Source organism: Budorcas taxicolor, chromosome 23 (genome assembly GCF_023091745.1).
Source record: "Budorcas taxicolor isolate Tak-1 chromosome 23, Takin1.1, whole genome shotgun sequence".
Taxonomy (NCBI): Eukaryota; Metazoa; Chordata; class Mammalia; order Artiodactyla; family Bovidae; genus Budorcas; species Budorcas taxicolor.
In genome coordinates, this window is record NC_068932.1 from 45,745,932 (window position 1) to 45,762,472 (window position 16,541).

Below are 16,541 nucleotides of genomic sequence, written 5' to 3' on the forward strand. Positions count from 1 at the left end.
CCAGTGGGTCCTCACTGTGGGGTTACCGTAGTTTGAATAACCTCGTTTAAGCCTTGCTTTCCCTGCCGTGGCCTGTGTCTTTGCTGGGCTTCCCTGGTGGCTCAGACAGTAAATAATCTGCCTGTGATGCAGGAGACCCAGATCTTCCCTGGGCTGGGAAGATCCCCTGGAGAAAGGAATGGCCACCCACTCTAGTATTCTTGCCTGGAGAATTCTATGGATAGAGGAGGAGCCTGGCAGACTACAGTCTGTGGGGTCGCAAAGAGTCGGACACAACTAAGCGACTAACACACACACTTTCCCTGCTTTAAAATGGACAGGATCAGAGTGCCTTGCTCAGATGATCATTGTGGAGGCTGCATAAGGTTCTGGCCCTGGGAGGTGTGCAGGAGTGTCATGCTTTATCCTTATCACTGTCCTGCCATCCTGGCTCTCGACTTACCCAGAAGCTCTTTCATCGATGTGGAAAACTTGGTGGTGTATCCGTGAAGTCGCAGTCTTCAGCCTTAGCTGCTTTCCCCACTGCAGTCTTGGTTTATTTCTTAGCCTTGCACAGAGCAAGCTCTGGAGCAATGTTGGATGCCCTCCTGAATCTTCATCTGAGATTGGACAGTCAGACTGGTGTGATCGGAGGTCCCTTGGAATGCTCAGTTTGGTCCTTGTTGGCGCTTTTGGTATTTTCTTCAGCCTCTTCTTGTCTGCTGTCTGCTCGGTGACTCCTCCTTGTACGGAAGGCAGTGCCCATCCGTGGCCACTGGGCTCCACCCGGGCTGGTGGCAGCAGCCTGGCCCCCTGAGCAGGCTCCCTGCTGCCAGGTCTGTGCTGCTGCCTTAGTCCGTACCCTCCGTGAGATGCTTGCGGAGGGAGACAACCTTATCTCTCTAGAAATTAATTACTTCAAATGGTCTCAATTAAACAGCAGTGTGGTTAGCTTCAGTATAAATTAATTCGGTGGCGTGGCTCTCCTGAATTCATTGTATAACCATTCAAACATATCCTTGCTAATCTTCAAAGTTTAATCATCTTTTCCCGGCCCTTGTCTTCTTCTCCTGGCTTGGACAATGTTAATTGTATTTTAAATTTCCCAGGGTTCTATGAATTCCCTAATTCAGGTGAAAACTGGCTGAATAACTTCACAGCACTTCTTTAAAAGACCCACAGTCAATGAAATTGTGTCCTCTTTCATTTTGCGGCCCCTGTATCACGTCAGGGATTACTTGTATTTCTGTTGAACTTTTGTTACACTGACCAGGGAAAATCTAGAGCCATCTGGTTTTATTGCCTTCCTCTGTTCCTTTTAGCTGATCTATTATCATCTCCTATTGTTCATCCCTGGAGGTGATTTTTCACCTCTCTCGTGACCCTTCCTGTGTTCACTGGAACTGCCCAGGCCTGGAGGACCTGTCTGGCCCTTACTTGCTTTGCCTGAGTTTAATCTTTCCAGTCACCAGCATTTCTTAATACCCTTAGGCCTAGAGTGGAGAACGGACTCATCTAAGGACCACATGGTGACCCAGCTTGCATGGGGCTGCTTTCCATTATATGGAAGAACATTTATAGGCTGTACATCTTATCCCACTTATTTAAGACCCCTCTTTTGTGTATTTGTAACTTTTTTCTTAACATTTTTTTCTTTGGATGTGTACCATTTTTTTAAAGGAACTCTTTAGAGGAATTAAAGAACCTCTTGATGAGGGTGAAAGAGGAGAGTGAAAAAGCTGGCTTGAAACTCAACATTAGAAAAACTAAGACCATGTCATTCAGTCCCATCACTTCATGGCAAGTAGAATGGGAGAAAGTGGAAATTTTCTTTTCTTGGGCTCCAAAATCGATGAGGACAGTGACTGCAGCCACGAAATTAAAAGGCACTTGCTCCTTGGAAGAAAAGCTATGACAAATATAGACAGCGTATTAGAAAGCAGAGATCACTTTGCTGACAAAGGTCCATATAGTCAAAGCTGTGGTTCTTCCAGTAGTCATGGACAGATGTGAGAGTTGGGCCATAAAAGAAGACTGAGCACCACACAATTGATTTTTTTGAGTTGGGGTGCTGGAGGAGACTCTTGAGAGTCCCTTGGACAGCATGGAGATCAAAGCAGTCAATCCTAAAGGAAATCAACTCTGAATATTCATTGGAAAGACTGATGCTGAAGCTGAAGCTCCAGTACTTTGGCCACCTGATGCAGAGAAGCAACTCATTGGACAAGACTCTGATGCTGGGAAAGGTTGAAGGCGGGAGGAGAAGGGGGCAGCAGAGGATGAGATGGTTAGATGGCATCACAGATTCAATGGCCATGAATTCGTGCAAACTCTGGGAGATAGTGGAGGACTGGGAAGACTGGTGTGCTGTAGTCCATGTGGTCGCAGAGCTGGACACAGCTTAGCAATGGAACAACAGCAGCATTTTTTAGAGTCTTTATCGATTTTATTACACTAGTGCTTCTGTTTTGTCTTTGGTTTTTTGGCCTCAAGGCGTGTGTGATCTAAGCTCCGTGATCAGGGATGGAACCTGCACCCCCTGTATTGGAAGCTGAGGTCTGAACCGCTGGCCCACCAGAGAAGTCCCTGTGTATTCGTAACTTTTACTGGAAAGATGACATTGCCTGACAGACTGTTGAAAGTATTTGGTCATTTGGAAAAAGTGACCTTGCTTGAAGAAAATATTTGCTCGTATGAAAATGGTGATCGTGGTTTTCAGTGGATGGTCTTGGAGAGAGGGTGGGAGTCAAAAGCAGCCCTTTCGTGGCCTTGGGTGAGCGCCCACCCTCAGGACACTCCGGTCCCTGCCCTGCTGCGGCGTTCCAGGCCCTGCCCCCGTTTCTGTGTCATTCATCTGGGTGGGGCGGGTGGACCTATTTCCTCAGATTGTGCCAAGCCAGGGCTTGGCACTCGGTGAGGCTCTTGGCAGGAACATTGGGCTTTTAGCAGATGGCATCAAGTTTTGACCTTTGCAAAGCTTTTACAATCTGAAAATGATGGGAAATGATATAAAAGTAATGAAGGTGGTGCAGGCTTAAATAATTACAGAGTTGACAGAACCATTGGTGTCTAGACCAGAATGCCTCCTGGTCCAGCTGGTTTCATTCCCCTGCCCATTTCTATGTGACACTTACTGGCACGGAATGGGGGGTCAGAGGCACAGTGGAACAGAACGAGGATTTTATGCCTGACGGATCTGAGATTGCTTGCTAGGTCTGGGAGCTTGTCGTCTCTTGGGAAGAAGAGCTTTGTTAGTTGCTCAGTCATGTCTGACTCTTTGTGACCCCATGGACTGCAGCCCGCTAGGCTCCTCTGTCCATGGACTTCTCCAGGCAAGGATACTGGAGTCGGTAGCCATTCCTTTCTCCAAGGGATCTTCTGGACCCAGGGAGCCATCCCGGGTCTTCTGCACTGCAGGCGGGTTCTTTACCATCTGAGCCTCCAGGGAAGAGCGGTGGACCCTGAATGTGCACGCTTCCACAGCTTACGGGGGCCAGGGTGGGAGCTCGGTGGGAGGGCAAGTCTCTGTGTTTGGTCTCTCAGTCTCGAGATCCTCTGGGGACATGGGAGGCCCTGGAGTTCTGTGTGTGGGCCGAGCAGCCAAGGAAGGCCTGGTCCAGGGATCTCACATAGCCACGCCTCTGTCCTAGCTGTGGGACGGTCTCACTTACTCTTGTGTTCTTAATAACCACGCGATCGAGGTGTAGTTCACATACGGGAAAACACCCTTTTAATTCATACAGTTCACTGGTTTTCAGTATATCCACAGAGTTGTGCAACTACCTGAACAATCTCATTTCAGAACATTTCCGTCACCAGAAAAAGAAACCCTATACCTGTTGGCCATCACTCCACTCTGCCTGTAACCAGCTGTCTTTATAGATTTGACTATTCTAGCTTCTTTATGTAAATCGAGTGACAATACATAACATTTCTTCTTATTGACTTCTCCTGAGTACAGCGCTTTCAAGGCAGGTGGTGGCATGTATCAGAACTTCACTCCTTTTTATGTTTAAATAATAAATACTGCGCTGTATGGATATGCCACAGTTTATGGGCTTTCCCAGGTGGTGCTAGTGGGAAAGAACCTGCCTGCCAGTGCAGGTGACATAAGAGACAAGCGTCCAATCCTTGGGTCAGGAAGATCCCCTGGAGGAGGAAATGGCTACCCACTCCAGTGTTCTTGCCTGGAGAATCCCATGGACAGCGAGCCTGGTGGGCTGCAGTTCATGGGGTTGCAAAGAGTCAGACACGACTGAGGTGACTTAGCATGCAAGCATTCCATTCATCAGGTTATCCATTCATTAGGTGACGGACGCTTGGGTTGTTTCCACGTTTTGACCATGGTGAATAAAGCTCCTCTGAGTATTCGTGTACACATTTTTGTGCAGATACACGTTTTCCATTCTTTTGGTTTCATACCCAGGAATGAGATTATTGAGTTGCGTGGTAAATCTACATTTAACCCTTTGACGGATTGTCAGTTGGTTTTCCAAAGCCATTGCCTCATTCTGCGTTTCTACCAGCATACGTATCAGAGCTCCAGTTTCCCTCTGCCTTTCTCATGCTTGACTCTTGTCCATCTGTTTGATGATAGTCACCACACTCTGGATGAAGTGATATCTCACCCTGGTTTCAGTGTGCAGATCCATAGAGACTTCATGATGAATAGACACATACTTGATTCCCTTGTGTGGTCTCTAGTCCTCTGTATGGTCAGTAGTCCTCTGTATGGCATTTTACCCTGCCCCACCGACAGGGAGCTCATTACTTCCAATGTGTCTTTTTAGTTCATCTTATACTTCTTTCTAGAGAGAATAGGGGAAGGATTCAAAGATAATTTCTAGTGTGACATAACTTTGAAGTCTCCTAATTTTTTCAAAATTATATTCCTAATATTTTGTCATTCTATGCTGTAGTATTTATTTGGTGACATAGTAGGCTATAAAAGAATTTCTAAATTACTGTTAAATAAATTAAGCACTTCCTGGCCCTCTGCTCTGTACCCCAGTTTCAGAATCACATAGCTCTTCTGTCCTTGCACCTGTATTTGCAGGAGATGCTTAATTAAACTAGAAATTTGTTCCTTTGTGGCTTTACCCACTCGCTAGCTCAGGTCCCATGCAGGGTGAACGGGATAAGTCAGATTCAGTCTTCCCAGGGTTGCTGTTGAACTCCTGGTCTTGGTGAAAACCAGAAGAAGGATTGGAGAGGTCCCATGAGGGGTGGGGGATGAGCTCTGTGCATTTCCTTGCTGCACATTCTCTGCTGAACTTAGGGTGGCATGTCTTTGTTCTGAATTCACTCATCTCAGATTTTGGGCGTGTGCATGTCGTGGCTGCGAAGAATCAGTAGGTGCTGTTCGGGAAAGCTGGGTGTTGGGAGTTCTGCCAGAGGTAATCGGCTGGGGAGAGTTGGTGAGTTTATGTCGTCTGTTGACTTATTGTGTCCCTCCAGTTCCTCCAGGACACCTTGGATGCCCTCTTCAACATCATGATGGAGAACTCGGAGAGCGAGACCTTTGATACATTAGTGTTTGATGCTCTGGTAAGAGACCTTGACTTTGCATCTGCTCAGAAATTACAGGGCTTTCATGTTGCAACCTTTGAAGCTGGGGTGGGAGCCATCACAGTAACCTTGAAAGCGTTTTCAGTTGTCGCCCAATCAAAGCAGATGAATTGAGAGGGAGAAAGTTTCTTGCAATGTGGCGCTGCAGTTAGGCGAATGTAATTGGCAGCAGAAGAGGTAAACTGGCTGGCCAGCCTGTGTCTGAAAATGTTAGCGCTCGGTTGACTCCCACAGAGGTGCAGGTGATTCAGCTGAAGATTCCAAAATGGTTTGCATCTCTTTTGCTAATGAAAATATTGATTTGACAGGTATTTATCATCGGACTAATTGCTGATAGAAAATTTCAGCATTTTAATCCTGTTTTGGAAACCTACATTAAGAAACACTTCAGTGCAACCTTAGCCTACACGTAAGTTCTTTTTTGTTGTTTTAAAACCAGTTCTTCTTTTTCTATCTTCGTTAAGACTCTTTTCCATATACTTTTGCCTATGGTTCTACGTTACCCTTCCCCAATGGTGAGTTTACTGGGATCATTTTTATTACTGTTTCCCTCTTAACAGACCTAAAAATCTTGTTGGAAAAGATAGGGGATGCATTATAGGATTCTGGAATAAATTCTTGTTCTTCTCTACACCTTTCTTTTGTCTTTGAGTTGTTTGTTCCCTCCACGTTTGATGAAATGGATATATGGATATGGAGTGTTTGCCACACTGCAGCTTCCTCACAGCCATTTGATGAATGAATAAATGGATGTGGTCTTGTCTTGAAATTATTGGTTATTTAGCGTGAATATTAATAAAATTCAGTCTTATACTTTTCAATCTATTTTTTCATTCTTTATTTTTTAAGGTTGTAGGTGATTTATTTTTGTTCTGCTGGATCAAGCTGGATAAAATTAACTTTTTTTTCTTTTAAAGTGGTTTAGTTACTCAGTGATGTTTAAAGAGCCAGAATGTTAATGTTGCTCAGATAAAACAGCTGCAGCCTTGGCAATTATTTTTAAACTTCATCTGGATATTGGCTTTTAATACTCCTGCATTTCTTTCTTTTAAAAGTCTTTTCTTTACATAGCTGTTTTTATTGAAGTGGCATTGATTTGCAAGGTGGTGTTAGCTTCAGGTTGACACCAGAGTGACTCAGTTATGTGTGTTTGTGTGTGTAATATATACATATATTCCATTTCAGATTCTTTTTGCTCTTTAAAGAGTTTCTCTCCTTTGTTCCAGAAGCTTCAGCTCTAAGTAACTAGAATTCTCACTCCCCAGCCAGCTGTTCTCCACTCACCCAGCTGCTCCCTACCTGGGCCCCTGTCGGGTCTCGTAGGGCTCCTAGGGGAACGTGTGGAGCCTGGTGTCAAGGCCACGACCCTGGGACTTGCTGCCTCGGCCTGTGTTCCCACTGTTACTTGGCAAGCTTAGATTGCTTAGCATCTCTGAGCTTCAGCCTTCTCATCTGCACAACAGCACAGTTGTAGGTTTTCTTGAGAATTTTAATAAGTTCTTAACATGTCAAGTGTTTGGAATAATCCGTGGCACTTAGCACCAAGCAGTAGTTAGATTTCGTTATTATTAGAATTATTAGGGTGAGTTCCTCGTTCTCTCACAGTGGGATTTATTGGCACTGATTCAGACTTTTTTTCTGTGTGAGCTGCAGTGAAAAAGAAAGGTTTAATATTTTAAAGAACATTTCCCTTAGATTCCTTAGAAATGATTCCCATTTAGGGCCAGGGACTTGAATCGAAGTTCCCATCTGTGTCTTGCCCCTACTTAGGTCAGAACCTGTTGTCCCTGGCTGTGGGAACTCAAGGTCAGCGGTCCTGTTCCTGAATCTTGGATTCTTCTGTATCTGCTCTAGTGCTTGTTTATTGCAGGGCTGCTGGTAGAGCCCCACGTGGGCAGGAAGCAGGGGTGTCCTCAGGCACACAGGGCAAGCTGTGACAAGCTTGGTGCTTGCTGGCTAATCAACGTTTGTTTAAGACATTCAGTTCTCTCTGTGGAGAAGCCCAGTTGGCCCACACTTCTGAGGGTTCCCTGCAGACTGCTGGTCGGGTGGCACCATCTTGCTATAGCAACCAAAAGGAGCCTGTGCGGGGTTCCTGGGGGTGGCCTGTACGCTGCTCTGGGTCCCATGTGACCCCTTCCTGTGTCACCTCCACCATCCTCCTTTCCTGAAACTCAGCCAAACAGCTGTTCTCAGATTAGGTTTTTACTTTCATTTTATAAAGTCAGAACGGCAGCAAGGTTGCTGTGCTGCAGTCCAGGCCCTCTTTCTGGCGCCTCCTCGCCCTTATTCTCAAAGCAGGAAGCAAACCTGTGGAGCATTGGGCAGGTTACTCCATGGAAGACACAGAAAGTACCATCTGATTGTTGAATTATGACAGGATGGAGCCGAGAATCTGTATCCACTCTTCCAGTCTGTCATCTGCAGAAAAAATTTTAATTTTGGAAAATGAGTGTTCTTATCTTGTTTTGACAAACCAGCAACCCCAAGTGGTTCTTCAACTGTTGGAATCTGAGCATTTTCGCCTTGAAATGCCAGAGGAGATAATTGAGGTTCACGCAGTTCTAACGCAATCAGGAAGGCTGCCTCTGCCCTAATGAAGTGTTTGCAGTCTTCTCCAGCCCAGGGGACATTCTAGTACCAAGCATCATCACAAACAGTCTCTCCCCTCCCCCACTTGGGGGGGAGGCTTGCAGGGGCTTAGGTTAGATTCCCATCCAGGCAGTTTCTTTACCTCTTTCCTTTGATAAATGTTGAGATCTGGAGCCTTTCTTAGCAAACAACTCCAAGAAGAATCAACGATGACTAGAGGCAATGGGTCGGAGAAGGCAATGGCACCCTACTCCAGTACTTTTGCCTGGAAAATCCCGTGGATGGAGGAGCCTGGTATGCTGCAGTCCATGGGGTCGCTGAGGGTTGGACACGACTGAGTGACTTCACTTTCACTCTTCACTTTCATGCATTGGAGAAGGAAATGGCAACCCACTCCAGTGTTCTTGTCTGGAGAATCCCAGGGATGGGGGAGCTTGGTGGGCTGCCATCTATGGGGTCGCACAGAGTCGGACGCGACTGAAGTGACTTAGCAGCAGAGGCAGTGGGTGTTACTTCTTAGCCTTCTAAGTCACAGAGCAGGTGCTCGCTGCATGGGTGGTTCATGGGGCAGTGACCGGGGCTAGTCCAAGCCAGGAGGGAGGGAGGCGTCAGCTTTGGGGACGGTTCTTCCCCAAAACTAGCAGGACGTGCTCCGTCTGTGCACAGACCTGCCTTTCCCGGAGCTGGTTTGGGCCTCCTCCCCGCTGAACCGATGTTCTGCTGGTCTGGTCCTTTCACCAGGGGCTGAGCAGTTTGGTCTTTCTATAGTTACAAGTGGTGTGACGGGTGTGGATTCGGGTCCTATGACTTCCTGATTTATTTTCTGATTCTGGGTAATGCTTTTTTGCAACTCATTCCTTCTTTTTGTTCTTTCCTTTATATATATATAAATTTATTTATTTTAATTGGAGGTTGATTACTTTACAATATTGTGTTGATTTTGCCATACATCAGCATGAATCTGCCACAGGTATACACGTGTTCCCCATCCTGAACCTCCGTCCCTCCTCCCTCCCAGTACCATCCCTCTGGGTCGTCCCAGTGCTTGTTCTTTCCTTTGACTGAACTATTGGAAGGATTTCCAAAATCTATTTCTATGGAATGAATGTGAAAAGTGAAAGCGTCGGTTGGTCAGTTGTATCTGACTCTCTGTGACCCCATGGACTGTAGCCCACCAGGCTCCTCTATCCATGGGATTCTCTAGGCGAGAATACTGGAGTGGGTAGTCATTCCCTTCTCCAGATGAAATGTATATTTCTTGGGCTATCAATAGGGTTTAAGAAAACAGGGTGTATGGGCGTGTCAGTTTGGGAAAGTATGTTAAACTGGATGAAACAGGTTTTATGCTAGGACTTGAGAGGCTCTGCCAGGCCTCGAGAACCATCACAAGACTTGTAAGGGTAGATACCTTCCCAGGATGGGGACCAGGGGAACCTAAGGGAAGCGGATCTTTCTGGCCTCGCTTCTTCAGGACACGCTGCCAGGAAGGCTCCTGTGATAGCACTGTGAGGTTTCTTGAGTTCTTCAGCTTGATCAGTGTTAGAAATGATTTCACATCCACTCAGTCGCCCCAAAGCCTTTTTATTGTGATTTATTAGTAAAATCGTTTCTCTTAGGTTCTTCCGAGGTCCTCCACGAGCCCAGTTTCAGTTGCTCTTATGAGTGACTTGCAATAATCTCAAATAACAAGCTGGTGCACACTGGCTCATAACTTAACGAGAAATGCTGTCAGTACCCTGGCAGGTTGCTGCTGTTGTTGTTTTTAATGAATATTTAAGAGCCAGAAGGAATTCTTGTTGATTACTGGAAAAGTTAGGGGGTGGAGAAGGTTGGTTTGGGGGTAGTTTTGTTGGTTGTTGTCATACAAGTTTTACATAGGTTGCTAGTTTTTGAAGTTACAGTGTAGCCGAACGCACCAAAAGCTGATAATACACTGAAGCTGTTTAATTATTCCTTTATGATTTAAAAGGCTTGACTTGAAGATTATTAGTTTATGGGCCTTTATGATTTAAAAGGCTTAACTTGAAGATTATTAGTTTATGGGCCAGTAGTTGACTCCGTGGTAGAGAACCTGTCTGCCAATCCAGGAGATGTGAGTTCAGTCTCTGGGTTGGGAAGATCCCCTGGAGGAGGAAATGGCAATCCACTCCAGTATTCTTGCCTAGAAAATCCCATGGACAGAGGAGCCTGGCGTACTACTGTCCATAGGGTCATAAAGAGTCAGACATGACTGAACATACATGCCTAGCAGTAGAAAATGTAGACATTTGGACAGAATTAAAAACTGATTATTACTCTTACTGCCTCTATCATTTGAAAATAGCACTCAATTGAAAAAAAAGAGCATTATGAAAATAGATATGTCTGTAAAGAAAACCCCTTTGATTTTGTTGTTGAGCATTGGAATGCTAGATCACCCACTGAGTCCTGGACTTCTCCATCTGCAAATTAGGGGTAAAACCGAACACTTGTCATACAGTGTTGCTGTGGAGAATAAATTATATAATACTCTTAAATGCTTAGGAAGACATCTAAAACTTATAAAGTGCTTGTTAAATACTCAGATCTCGCTCCTCTGAGAGTTGTTTTATGGGTCACTTTTAATATGTTTTGAATACATTTCACAAATATGCACATACTGATAAATTGTGAACCCAGCTAAAAAGAACCCAAATACCCACTTGTGTATTTCTGCCCCAGTTAAGAAAGGAGATACTGTAGTCGTCTGAACTTGTTGATGTGTGTTTCCGTTCCGAACAGGAAGCTGACGAAAGTTTTGCGGAACTACGTGGACAACGCCGAGAAGCCGGGAATAAGCGACCAGCTGTATAAAGCCATGAAGGCTTTAGAGTACATCTTCAAGTTCATCGTGCGCTCCCGGATCCTGTTCAATCAGTGCGTGTCCCTGCGCTGGCTCTCCAGAGGGCTGGGAGGAGACCCTTTTCATCCTTCCTTCCTTGCTTCCTGCGTCTTCTCCCTTCCCCTGCCTCGTTCTTCTTTGCCTTTCTCTCCTCTTCCCCTTCCTTTCTCTGCGGTCTAGCAGAACACGCCAGTTAACAGACAGCAATTCTGGGCTGGAGCTGTCCACGCTCACCCTAACTGCTCCCCAGTGGAGTAAAAGGCAAGCTCTCTGAGTTTGAGTCTTGAGCCCTGAGTCTGAACTGTGTTCTTGTGAGTCAAACATTGTCTCCTGGAAGCGTTGGTACTTTATCTGAGGCAGTACAGTTCTGCAGTTCTTTTCAGTGTTATTTTATAGAGGAAAAAAGCCCCTTGAAGAACACACAAAATTAAAAGAAGCCACATCAACAATGATAAACAGCAAGGTAAATTAACTCACTTGGGAAGATGGTGGGGCTTCCGCCCTCTTTCCTTCAACTAGAATCATGTTTTGTTTCTAGAGAGAGGTTCCTCTACACGAAATGGCCTTGTGCATGGACATTCAATGTTTTAACTTTGGCATGTGTTTTACGGATTATCTGGGCAAATTTATGAGTTGTTTTCGAACTTTAAAGTGGATTGGGGTATTTCCAATCTACTTTAAAATAAAGACTTCATCATTTTATAGAGAACATTAGTGTGTTTTCCTAGATGTCTATAGATGAAAGAATGGGGCTGAAATAAATGAGCTTTCAGTTGGTCCACGATATTTAGGTCTGAATGAAGAGAGGAGGAGCAGGGGTAGATGGGGTGTTGGGCGTTGAAGCTGACTCCCGCTGCTGCTTCTGTTTGCGGAGGCACCTGTTTTGGGTGCCCTACAGTGGGTGATGCTTGGTTCTTGTCAGTTATTGGAGGGCGATGTTCTTGTGTGAGTCCTAAACACAGAGATGGAGTTTAAGAATCAGTGTCCCTCTTATTCACAGAGTACATGTCCCCTTTAAAAGCACAGCCCTCTTGAAACATATCAGTGAATATGGGGAATTGAGGGAGCGTGGACCCAGGTTGGTACCTCCTTATTTACTCTTTATTTTGTTGACCTGAAGTCGGCTTTCCAGAACAGCCAGGGAGAGAGGGGAGGTATTCACAAACCAGCCTTGTGTACTCTGTGGGGCACCAGAGGAGCAGGTGACTGTGTGTGGAGCTGTAAGAGTCACAAACGGGGTGGTGTCCACCACGGATCAGTGGCCACAGCCCCTGTGTTACTGGACAAGGATGGCCTGTGCTGTGGTCACCCTACGGTTCCTGTGATTCCAGACCCAGGGTTAGAGGCCCTCATGCTCTGCTCCTTGACTGAAGAATACACTCTTTTACTTTGCTTATCGTGGATAGGTGTGAATCTTGATGAGGGTCATGAAGCTTTCTGTTTTTTTTTCAGGGTGAAACCTGTTGATGATTTTCTCACTGTCAAGGTGTGAAAGATGACTAAGAAAGTAGGGTTTGTTTTTTTTCCTGTATTTTATCATATTTTTCAGTAAAATTGCTTCTACAAAAAGGAACTCTTTGGAAGCCTCTATCTTGCTTTTATTTAGGGGCTTCCCTGGTGGCTCAGATGGTAAAGAATTTGCCTGCAATGCAGGAGACCCAGGTTTGATCCCTGGGTTGGGAAGATCCCCAGGAGAAGGGAATGGCTACCCACTCCGGTGTTCTTGCCTGGAGAATTCCATGAGCGGAGGAGCCTGGTGGGCTACAGTCCATGGGGTTGCAGAAGAGTCAGGCAAAATCTTGCTTTTATGTGTGTCCCACTAATTTTAAGTCTTTAATTACTCTAAAATAACATCGACACTAAGGTGAGAGGATGAACTTGAAAGAGTGGAACAATCAGGTGGTATGGATTATGTCATGTTTTCTGTGAAAAAATTTTCATCATGTACAATTTGTGATCAGTATGGCCCCGGGTCAGGGATTCATTGATGCCCGCATCTTCTTTTCAAACACACTGCTGATTTTCCTTCTCATTCAGAGATTAATAATGAAAAGAAAGGTATGTTCAAGGTCAGTGTGTTCCCGCTATTGTTGTAAATGCTATAATCTTTTACAAAATAATGCTGCTTAGAAAAGATTGGGGTCACCCAAGTGGACCAGTGGCAAATTGTTTCTCTCTGTTTCTCCTTAATCTCTTTCAGCCTGAAAATACAAATGGCATGAGATCTGGGACCATGGTCTTGTAAATAGCACTGAGTTTGATTGATCTTCTCGGGGTTAGCAGTATGACTGGCTACGTGTTACAGAAACAGATGAGGTTCACTTTTTCCCCCCGTATGGCGTGGAACCCAGAGGAAGAGTCTGGGGCTTGTGCACTTGGTCCCGGTTACTTATTTCATCCTTGGCTCCTTCTATCTCTTGCCTCACCGTCCTTAGGAATCTCTGTCTGTCTCATGGCCCCAGGGTGGCTCCTGCTCCTCCTGGTGTCAAGACCTCACTACAGACAGCAGAGAAGGGAAGGCGGATGTCAACAGCTCTTTCAGTTACTTTCCTTAAGGAATATTGCCCCCAGTGCCTACAGTGGGTCATGTGCTTCCCTCTCATTGGCCAGGCTGTATCACATGACCATCCTAGATGCGTCACATGACCATCCTAGATGCGTCACATGACCATCCTAGATGCAAGGAAGATGGGAAAGAATTTATTGATGCTGATGGCTCAGATGATAAAGCGTCTGCTTGCGATGCGGGAGACCTGGGTTCGATCCCTGGGTCAAGAAGATCCCCTGGAGAAGGAAATGGCAACCCACTCCAGTAGTCTTGCCTGGAAAATCCCATGGACAGAGGGGCCTGGTAGGCTCCAGTCCATGGGGTCTCAAAGAGTTGGACATGACTGAGCGACTTCACTTTTCAACAAAATCAGATTTCCTTTAGTAGAGTAGTGAAGGAGAAGTATATATTGAATGGCATTGACACTCCTTCTCATACCTTTAATCAGGAATTCCTGTTACCTGCCAGCGTAATATCCCTAAATTATCTCAGGTTAGTAATGCAGTGCAGTGGGTACAGAAGTGTCCAACTCTTTGCAACCCCCTGAACTGTAGCCCGCCAGGGTCCTCTGTCTGTGGAATTTTCCAGATAATAATAGTAGAGTGGGTTGCATTTCCTGTTCCAGAGGATCTTCTCACCCAGGGATCAAACCTGCATCTCCTGCATTGGCACAGGGATTCTTTACCACTGTGCCACCTGGGAAGCCCAAGTCCTAGCTTCGTAAATCCCATGTAATTAGGCCCCTGACAGTCTTTCTTCCTCATTAGTTTTGGGGTCCATCTGTGAGACTCCTGTCTCCACTCTCTCTTTGACTTTAAGCCATTGAGCCCTAAGTGTTGCACAAGGGTGATTCAGTCCTGTTGTTTCATACGGAAATGGAGTGGAATACTGAACAGATCTTGCCCGTGACCTCGGCAGTGTTTTATGTGTGGACATCCTTAGGAATGCCTTCGTTTTGGCCCTCGGCCGCACGGTGTTGGCAGAGACCTTGGTCCTGGTGCCAGCCTCTTTCCTGGAGTGGGGGGAGCCAGACTTGATCCCCAGCTGAGTCTCTCTGCTGGGTTCATGTGTTTGTGAAGAGCTAAGGCCGTTCAGGACAAAAAGTGCCAAGAGTTGAGAAGGCCAGTAGAGCAGTTGCCAGAAGGCTTCATGAACCTTCCAAGATCCTTGTCCTAATATCCCTGAACTCGTCTCGCCAGACACTGTCCCACCAGAATCCTTCCTTTCCAAGAGCCTAATGGGCTTTGGAGCCCTGACTGTCCCAGACTTTTAGAGTATATTGACCTTAGTTTCTCTCTAGTTTCTTAAATGTGTATCTTGGCTGCCTTTATGATTCTTGAGGGCAGAAAAGGACGTACGTTCCTCTCAGAACCTAGTACACAGTTGTAGTTGCATTGTATAAATATGACAGTGGTTAAATTTCGATCTGTAGTCTGGGATTTCTGAGAAGAATCTATGACAGGGGGAAAAAAAACCCAGGATGTTGAAATCACAGACATGGGGCTAAAGTCTCTTAATTGTTTCTTGTCCTCAAATACCCTCCACCCTGAGACCCATTTTGGTAGTCTTCATTGTCTTCTCAAAGCATTACATTGACATGAAATAATATTCCTATTGTGTATATACTGTTTAGGGGAAAAGCCGTCCTGTGTCCCGCCCAGTTTTCCGGGATTTTGATTCCTAATAAGTTCTGAGCAACTCTGACGCATGGTGTTTTCAGAGGGGAGGGAGAAAGAAAAGTCAGGATCCCATTTTCTTACCTGCAAAGCATCTATTACCTTGAGAGAAAAACAACTGTGCTCACAGCTGGAATCAAGTGTGTTTTTCTATTTGCAGTTTAAATAAACTTCGGAGGTCTTTTGTTTTTCTTCTCCTTTCAAACAGGTATGCTGTGTTTTCACATAATGTAGCAGCTTTGTAAAATTCCACGTTAATTGACAATAATTATTCTTCTGGAGAAGGAAGGGCTGAAACGTTGGAGATGAAGATATTGAAACTAATCCTTGTCGCCCCACTTGCTTTCTCACTATACAAATCCATACTTGTTTGTTTGTTTAGAAATGAGAACAGCATTTTTAAATTAATTCTGGTCCAAAGACATTTGGTTCTTGGGGAACCCACGGAGAGACTCCTGACAGCCAGGGGCCCTTCTCCGCTGGTTTTGCTTGTCTGCATTCTCTGTGTGGGAGGATCACATTAGCTGGAAAGTCAGAAAACAGACGCAGCGGGACTGTCTGAATCCAGTCACAGAGGCTAGTTACTGCTGACTTCTGTCTTTCTGCTGCTTCTTGAGTGTTTGTCGGCCTCACCTGGTGTCAGCTTCCTGAGTAGTTAGTCACTGATCATGAATAAGTTGTATATCTGTCATTTCGCTGTCATTTCCTCGGCCACAATTGTAGGATGTAGTTAATCAACAAAGGTCAAGCTGTTCCTTGTTAATGGATACTTCACAGCATTTAAATGGAGCAAGGTATGATGACTAGGTTTTCTCGGTTTATTTACCAATCGCCATCTGAGTCCTTTCCTCTTACCCACCTCAGTGTGGGTTGAACAAGTGACTCTTGGTTTATTCGTCTCTAGAGACCTCGCCTTCATTACAGAAAGAGGCTCCAAAGTGCTTGCTGTAAAATACTACCATATATATCTTTTAAATGGTGGTTGGCAGCAGAGGAATTAATAATTAAATTTTCATTCTTGAAGGATTCCTAGTGGAATATTAAATATAAGAAAGACCCATTAATTGTACCTTGTAGATTTTGAAGCTGTATTATTGGGGGCATGTAGATTTAGAACTGTGATCTCTTTGTTGTAAACTTACTGCTTAATGTGAAAAGGTTCCCTTTATCTTTTGGTTAGTATTTTCACAGAATACCATTTCCCATTCTTTTACTTTCAACCTTCCTGTGTTCTTATATTTAAGGTGTGTCTCTTATACACAACATAGAGCTGTTTTTTTAAATTTTATCCAGTGTAAAAATCCTTTTAATTTACTAT

The 16,541-nt window shown here is 45.1% G+C and overlaps 1 protein-coding gene across 5 annotated transcripts in view; it reads left to right on the forward strand.

Annotated features, from left to right (window-relative positions):
• DOCK1 (dedicator of cytokinesis 1) overlaps positions 1 to 16,541 on the forward strand; it is a 563,137-nt gene that overhangs the window by 110,770 nt on the left and 435,826 nt on the right. For all 5 annotated transcript variants that reach the window (XM_052661098.1, XM_052661102.1, XM_052661099.1 and 2 more), the window contains exons 20-22: positions 5,437 to 5,526; positions 5,856 to 5,956; positions 10,900 to 11,034. In XM_052661098.1, coding sequence (XP_052517058.1) covers positions 5,437 to 5,526; positions 5,856 to 5,956; positions 10,900 to 11,034 — 326 coding nt within the window. The remainder of the gene's footprint in view (positions 1 to 5,436; positions 5,527 to 5,855; positions 5,957 to 10,899; positions 11,035 to 16,541) is intronic.